General features: G+C 33.3%; 1 protein-coding gene across 1 annotated transcript; it reads right to left on the minus strand.

Moving 5' to 3' along the window:
* Positions 1 to 408: 408 nt before the first annotated feature.
* PRR27 (proline rich 27) lies at positions 409 to 5845 on the minus strand. Its single transcript, XM_044225921.1, has 2 exons — positions 5798 to 5845; positions 409 to 885 (listed from the first exon to the last, which is right to left on the minus strand). Exons 1-2 carry the CDS (start codon positions 5843 to 5845, stop codon positions 409 to 411), a joined length of 525 nt encoding a protein of 174 aa, XP_044081856.1.
* Between the last annotated feature and the right edge of the window lie 2316 nt (positions 5846 to 8161).

The raw sequence follows: 8161 nt of genomic DNA on the forward strand, positions 1-8161 counted from the left end.
ATGCTACTCTGAAAAAAAAAAGACAAGACAACTACTATATACTTAACTATATGGACAAATTTCAAAATAATTATGCTAAGTGAAAGAAGGCAGACACGGAGGAGTATTTACAGTATTATTTTGTTTCCATGCAATTCTAGAAAATGCGAGCCAATCTGTAAGGACCGAAAATGGATTAGGGATAGGAGAAAGAGGAGAGTGGGATTTCCCCCCCCTTATTGGTATATAGATATGTTAAAACTTACCATGGCAAACCTTTTCAGTACCTGTAGTTTGCTGTATGCCAACTGAATCTTCATAAAGCTGTTCAAAATGTTTAAGTGATACTTGTTTGCTTATGGGGAGATTCAGTTTCTTTTCTCTCCTACAAATTCCATGCATTATGGGAATAAGGTTTAGGCAACCCACCTAATCCAGGGAAGTAGCAGGCTGGTGTTCTGAAGCCACAGGCTCGGCGTCATCAGGCTCTAAGGGCCCAGGCTCAACGGCGATAAGCTTTGGGTTGGGAGGTGTAGTAGGTACAGCTACAAGAGGTGTGGCTATGTAAGGTTCAGCAGGCTTAGGCATGGGAGCACTGTCTGGGAAAAAAGGTCCTCCAAGTGTACTTAAGGGAAGGGCAAAGAGGGGAGATTTCTGAGGAGGAGTAGGAGGAGAGGAGGAGGACAGCCAAGTAGTTACAGGAAAACTAGACCTGTGGTAGGGGAGAGCTCCAGGAGAACTGAGAATCCAGGGTAATGGGGGTCCCCCTGAATTTGGGTCAGGATTCCCATGGTAATTGGGGATTTCATTCCCTGAAGGATGAAAAGGAGGAGGAAAATTATTGTCTGATGCGGGATAAGGAATATTCAGAGATGGGTTAAGAGGGTAATGATTGCCACTGTAATCCTAAAGGAGAAACAAAGAAGTAGGTTAAAGTTGATTGTTTATACCTATGTTATCTCTATATTACCCAAGTTATGACCATGAGGCTATACAGGGAGTGAAGATTTTTTGATGAGAATTCCAATTTAGTCTCTTTCTTAAAGGCTAATATATTTCCATAATTTTTGTGATAGAAACTACTAATTTCTTGAGAATATTGAATAAATTTCAATTTTGGGAGAAATATTTTGTGTTAAGGCAAATCAGAATCTTATAAACTGAACAATATACCAGCTTAGTCTAGGAGAAAATAGAAGGAAAGTGTGTGCCCAGTACAGACTTGGTATTTCCAGGCTTCCTTCTCTGTACCCTCTGCCCAACCCACTGCTCTTAGTGCCTGCAGATGTCTTAAGGACCCCACTAAAGCATTCACTTAGATATACCTCTTTTATGCACCCTTTTGATCTCCTCTCCCATCCTATAACATCCTAGTCTTCTCATCAAGGTCAAGCATCTCTAACTGTTATTAAGAAGGAAACCAGACTGGATGTGGAGGAGTGATCGCTGGCTTTTCAAAAAAAAAAATTGAGATATAATTGAGTATAGTTCATACCATATTGTATATTTGAATGTTCTTAAGACAGTAGATCTTAAAAGTTGACATCACAAGAAAAAAAAATGTAACTGTGTGGTGATGGATGTTAGCTGGACTTAATTTTGCAATATCTACCCCTGGCTTTTCACATTTAATTTTCCCTGTGCTGTTTGTATTTTATTTTTCTTAAAAAAGATTTTATTTATTTATTTGACAGAAAGAGATCACAAGTAAGTAGAGAGGTGGGCAGAGAGAGAGAGGGAGAAGCAGGCTCCCTGCCGAGAAGGGAGCCCGATGTGGGGCTCTATCCCAGGACCCTGAGATCATGACCTGAGCCGAAGGCAGAGCTTAACCCAGTGAGTCACCCAGGCACCCCCTGTTTGTGTTTTAAATGAGAGATCATAAATGTTTCTCATGCATTCATTATTAAATTTCAAATGGTTTCTTTCTGTAGAAGGACCTCTACAAACTTCAGTTGCCCCAGATTTGTCTGTTACATGTATCGTGAGACTGGCGGGGAGGTCCAAGGTCACAAAGTTATGTAGGAATTTACAGAAAATTAAGACATTTTTTTGGTCTCACATCCACAAAATTTTATTTCCTATAATAAATGTTTCATGCAGTTTTGGTATATATTAGTTTATGTATCAAGATCCTAGATTCTTTGATTCAGCGTATAGCTCACTTATAATTTAAAGAATCTTAAATGTTTGTAACATAAATATTTTTAAAATATTATAGGCTATGTTCAATATTTCTTATGTATTTATGTTAAGGCTGGCCAGTTGACATTTTCTTTACATATATTATAAGCTAATTTGTCAATGGCAGACACCATTTATGAACATATATCCAGTTTTCATATTTGTTAGAAAATATTGTCTTCTTTATCAACAGTACTTTTCTGTGATATGTAACTTTAAATTCCAGTTTAAAACATTTAATCTAAAGTGCAAGCAGTGAAACTGGATAAGATACCACTATGAATAGGAAAATTATAGGATATATAAATACACATATGCTTATATTTATACATGCATTTTTAATGACCCCTCATAACCAAGCAAAGAATGCATTTCTTTTTTTTTTTTTTCAAAGAATGCATTTCTAAATTACTTACCTTTTCAAGGAAAAAAAAGTAATACTGAATTATTTAACATTATTAGATAGAAAAGACTATTTTTTTTAAAGACTTTTTTTTTTTTTTTTGACAGAGAGATCACAAGCAGGCAGAGATAGAGGGGGAAGCAGGCTCCCTGCTGAGCAGAGAGCCCGATGTGGGGTTTGATCCCAGGACCCTGAGATCATGACCTGAGCCAAGGCAGAAGATTAACTCACTGAGCCACCCATGTGCCCCAGAAAATACTATTTTTTGAAAATGCTATTTAAAAAAGAAAATAATACAGACCACATTTTAGTATCTTAAAATATAAATAAATAAGAACATATTTTACCTTTTCATCAGATGAGAAAACTTTCTAAAACAACAAAGAAAATAATGTTTGTGTTAAATTTCATGCCACTGAAAAATACCATTCTTTAGATCTCTATCTACATTCAGAGTGACTATAACTGACAAAACTGTCCAAGGAACTTGGAATTTTCTTTCTTAAGTGATAGTTGTTTTCCTTGTTTTCCTATGACTATGTGGACTCTTCTGCTTTCTAAATACATTCTTACAAAATAGATATGCAATAGCCAATATTAATATTCTATTAGTACCAGTGTTTCTACACTATCATTAAATTTCTCATTTATGTTTATTTGTAAACTTCCACATACAGTGCTTAATTGGCTTATGTATACCAGATATTTACGTTAGAGCATCATTCGGGCTTATTACCCCTGTGAATAAACAAGGCTTTACAAAATAAATTCTCAATAAATGGAGATGTTCCTCAGTGGATTTGGGATATTTTAAGCCTTTTTTTGGTGGATACTCAAGGATTTATTTTTAAAATGTATAAGATGAGTGCCTACTATGTGCTGTCTGTCCCATGTGCTATATATTGGGATCCTAAGTATTGGAAAGAACAAACAAGGTTTCTTTGTTCAGACCTAGTTATTGTGTCTCCCAGTCAATCCAGCTTCCTCATTAAAATTTAACATTGTATAAAAACCAAAGCAATGAATAAACAAAAAGTAGAATCAAACCTTTAAACAAGGAAGACAAACTGATCATTGCCAGAGGGAAGGGGGTGGGAGGAAGGCAAAATGGGTGAAGGGGATTGGGGGATACAGACTTCTACTTATGGAATGAGTAAATCATGGGAATAAAAGACACAACATATAGATAATCAATGATATCATAATAGCACTTCATCGTGACAGATTATAGATATACCTGTAGTGAGCATAGCATAACATAAGAGAAGGTGAATCACTATGTTGTACACCTGAAACTAATATAACGTTGTGTGCCAATTATACGCAAATAAAAAAGGAAGAAAAAAAGAATTTAATATTATATATAACATTTCTGTTCAATTTTGTTTGGTTTCCTGAATTGCTGAGCTAAAAATGTTTCCTTTTGCATCATATTTTCATCCTTAATTATGAGGCATGTTGCACAAGTGATAAAGGTTTCAGAATGTTCACAGAGACAAATATCAGTGACTTGTATTGTGACCATAGATCCCTAGTTTCTCATAAGTAATATATTAACTCTTATAAGAAATTCAAAAGAATAAAAAGAGTATCTCAGACTGTTTTCATTTTAACAGTTATTTTCAAAACCTTTCTACATTTGTATTCCATAAACATTTTTCTTCAAATAAGAATAGATTAATAGTACTAATATTTTAACAGCAATAGTAGTCCCAAAGCTACAGTGTAAAGGAATCAGAGACTTTAAAATACACTTTAAGGTAAAAACAAATACATTCATATGTAAATGAAAAGAGTCTTACCTCATCAGGGAAGTGGAAACGCTTCTAAAACAAAGGAAAAATTAATCCACTATGGTTATTTATTTGAAAACATCTGTACCCAGATTTCCATATTACTGAACAATTTGTACAGTTTTATTAGTATAGTTTATTTCTTTTTTTTTAAGATTTTATTCATTTATTTGAAAAAGAGAGAGAGAGCACACCCATGTGCACAAGCTGGAGGTGGGAGAGTATAGGGTAGGGTAGGGAGCAGAGCAGAAGGAGAAGCAGACTCCCCGGTGAGCAGGGAGCCGACTCCTGGGGCTCACCTGAGATCAACCATAGTTTTGAGCTTATTAGTTGTCTTAGAAAGTTTTACTTTTGCTGAAGGATTTGGGTTTGTAATCTGTAAATCTGAAAGATCATCTGGCTGTTATTCATATATTTATTTGGTTTTGCTGTTGTCTTTCACAAGTTTTGTTTGCATTCTGTGTGTGTGTATGTGTGTACATATGCACGTATAAGTGCCACTTGTTTACACTTGCACAAGGATCATGTACTCACTTGTTCTCCAATGAAGCTTCAATGAAGTCACCACAGATTATGCACAAGAATAAAAAATAGTATAGAAACTCATCATTTACCATTTTAAGAATTAGAGTTTAATTCAGGTAAAGTACCTTGAAATTTTCCCAGGATGATAACAATAATCGCAATAGTATTAATATTATATTAATATTATTATTATTATGATAATATATAATACAAAGTAATAATATATAATAAAAATACAAATATATATATTATATATTATATAATACAAGTATATATAATATTATAATAATAATAATACAAGGTAGCTTTTGAGTCCTAGATACTCTGATAAACACTTTGGATAAATATGTAATGCTCAAAACCATTCTGTGAGGTAAGTGTCATAATTTTCCCCTTTTATAAAAGAGGCTATTTAGCACACTCATTGGCTAGAATTAAGAAATTTCCATCAGCTCTCTCTTACATTGGAGTTGCATCTGCTTATGCTGCATTGAAAGTCATTATGTCCATTGAACCAAGTGTTCCTTGTGACTCTACCTAAACACTTCCAGCAAAGGAACATCACTGCCAGAGGAAGCCCAACCCAGCTTTCTATAATTAGAAGATATAAACTCTGTTAAAACAATCTACATGGCATTCTGGCTGCCTCTAATTTTGTCCTCCTCTAGCCCACTACATTTTTGAACTAACCTCTTTTCCTTGCTGGTTAGCCATTTAGATAACACTTTATTATTTTGCTTTTTAAAATATCTTCTGAAAAGTTTGGCACAACAAACCTCATGCCCATTAACATATCTCTCTGCTTTGTTGTTATCAGTGCTATACTAACTTATGTCAATAACATGAATTCCTATCTATGATTGTTCGATGGTTATACTATTGCTATAACTTAACTATTAACTATTTCCTCACTCACCTTTGCAAAAGCAACATAAAAGATGCAGGCCCACAGTAGAAGCTTCATTTTGAGTGAGCTTATGAAGACTAATTTTATAAAGTGGTTGTTTCAGAAAAGATACAATATATATCTTAGTTATTTCTCTTCTCCTAGAGAGAGACAAAAGAATGCATGGTTTGGTTAGTCTGATTAGAAGCACCCTCAATAGGAAATTTTGTCCTATGCTATTAACTACTGTTGTTACCTAATAGGAATGATGTTAAAACAAAATTACCCTTTTCTGAAATGTCCTTCAACAATCAGTTGGCTTCTAACTAAACTTCTTTAAGAGGGAGTGAACTCATTTATTTACCTAGGGATACATTTTTGCAATTAATTTGTCATGGAGTGCTTACTATGAAATAAAATTCCTTAAAAGTAGTCATTCTGTGGGTGCTGTGTTAGGATTTTCTTTTTACAGAATAATTAGGAGATTAGTATAAACAACTTGGAAAAATTTCCAGTCCTAATGTTGCTGCCACTGTATGCTGTGGCATAAACCTTTAAGCTCTTAATCATCCATTTTTTCCCTCTCTCTCTGAAAAGTGGTGGGGCAGCCCTATATTCAGGTGTGTGTCTTGATTATGCTAAATTTTCTTCAAAGAAAGTACAGCCAATCTCTAGTTGGTTGTCTTGTCCCTTCCCCCCAAACATAAATTATCTCCACTCTTAACTAAAAATATATATACATGACACTTTTTTAACATTAATATCTCAACATGTGAAAAATATAACTGCCAAGAAGTATTTTATTAATAATGATATCAGTTTCATAATATATTGTCAAATGAATATTCAGATGTTAATTATAGCTAAAGTATTTAGTGGATCATTTCTAATTAGATAATGTCTGATTTTTAAAATAATTTCTATAATTCATTTTATCCTCTATAGTATATATTTTTTTGTGAAGTGACAATGTATTACTTACATGCTAAATATATTCCAATAACGTGAAATATTTGCAAGTTTTGGATGAGACAATGAATACTTTAGTGTCTTATTCATAACAAGACGTAGGCTGCAAAATTCTATTCATGGGAGTAGCCCAGGAAATTATATACTCCATCCATTTCTCAAAAAATATATATTTTTAAATTTTATATCATCTGTTCAACTGTTGAACATGGTTTGACCACATATTGGATGGTCTTTGCTATAATGTTCTTTGATATTATATGTCTGTTTTTTTGTTGAGAGACTACAAAAGCAAGAAACCAATAGGTTTTACCATTGTTTTTAAGTTGTAAAGATATATGGGACAACGAACTGCGCCTCGTTCTCTTCTCCAATAAACAGCACTGGAGAAATTCCTGACAGGTCCCAATACCTAGGGTTTTCTGGAGCTATGGATATACTTTCATGTCCTAGATGCATTGATATTACTTATCTCTTGTTTTTGCATTTATTTTTGTTTCTTGCCTCCCAGGAATTTGAGTCAAATTTCTAGCCATATTTAGAACTCTACAGGGCATTATGGCTCCTTACTTGGGAATCTTACTGCATCTCCGACTTTATATCATTTCCTCTAGTCTTGCTTTTCCCTTATCAAAATATCTATATTATTTTTTAAAAATTCTGTTTTACTTATTTTCCAAGCTGTTTTAAATCCTTTTAGAATGAGTCATATTATGAACAAACAGAGGAAAAAATTAAGCAATCAAATAAATCTCCTAAAATTGTTTATAGTGCTAAAATTTCTCTTTGGTATATTTTAACATTTTTGTAGAAAGAAAATAAAAACGTTAATTGGTTAAACAAAAGTTTGAATTTATACCTAAAGAAGTTAACATCTTATTCTTCAGTATAGATCAGTTATTTTTAAATTAGCCTGTACTTCACTGTACAGCACACGTGACCTAAAGATTAACAATATAAAGTTAACTGATGTATTTATTGATCTCTCTAAAATCATTCCTGTTAGCCTTATCTGGGTTTCTGAAATAGGAGGATTCAATTGGATGGAGCCAGATTTTCAAACACATATTATGTTGTCTGTTTATTGTCTAATATATGGCACTCGAATAATTTAGAAGACCTCTCCCCTTATCCTACTATTATTTTGGGAACCTATCAATTTGATTATATGTAATGGCCCCAAAACATAGATAAATATAGATAAAAGAAACTATGTGAGAAAATGTACATTCACCTTTTATTTAGTGTGCTTTGAGCAGAAATTCTATATAACTGGTTCAAATAATACCAGCTTAAATTATTATATGATAGATAATTCAAGAAGCACAATTTTACTTAATTTGACTTTTGTCTTACTGTGACTATTAACTTAACGAAGCTCTTACACATTAGTGATTCTATTAAAGATGAATAAGTATTTCTTCT

The sequence above is a fragment of the Neovison vison genome, chromosome 11 (assembly GCF_020171115.1).
Source record: "Neovison vison isolate M4711 chromosome 11, ASM_NN_V1, whole genome shotgun sequence".
Classification (NCBI taxonomy): domain Eukaryota; kingdom Metazoa; phylum Chordata; class Mammalia; order Carnivora; family Mustelidae; genus Neogale; species Neogale vison.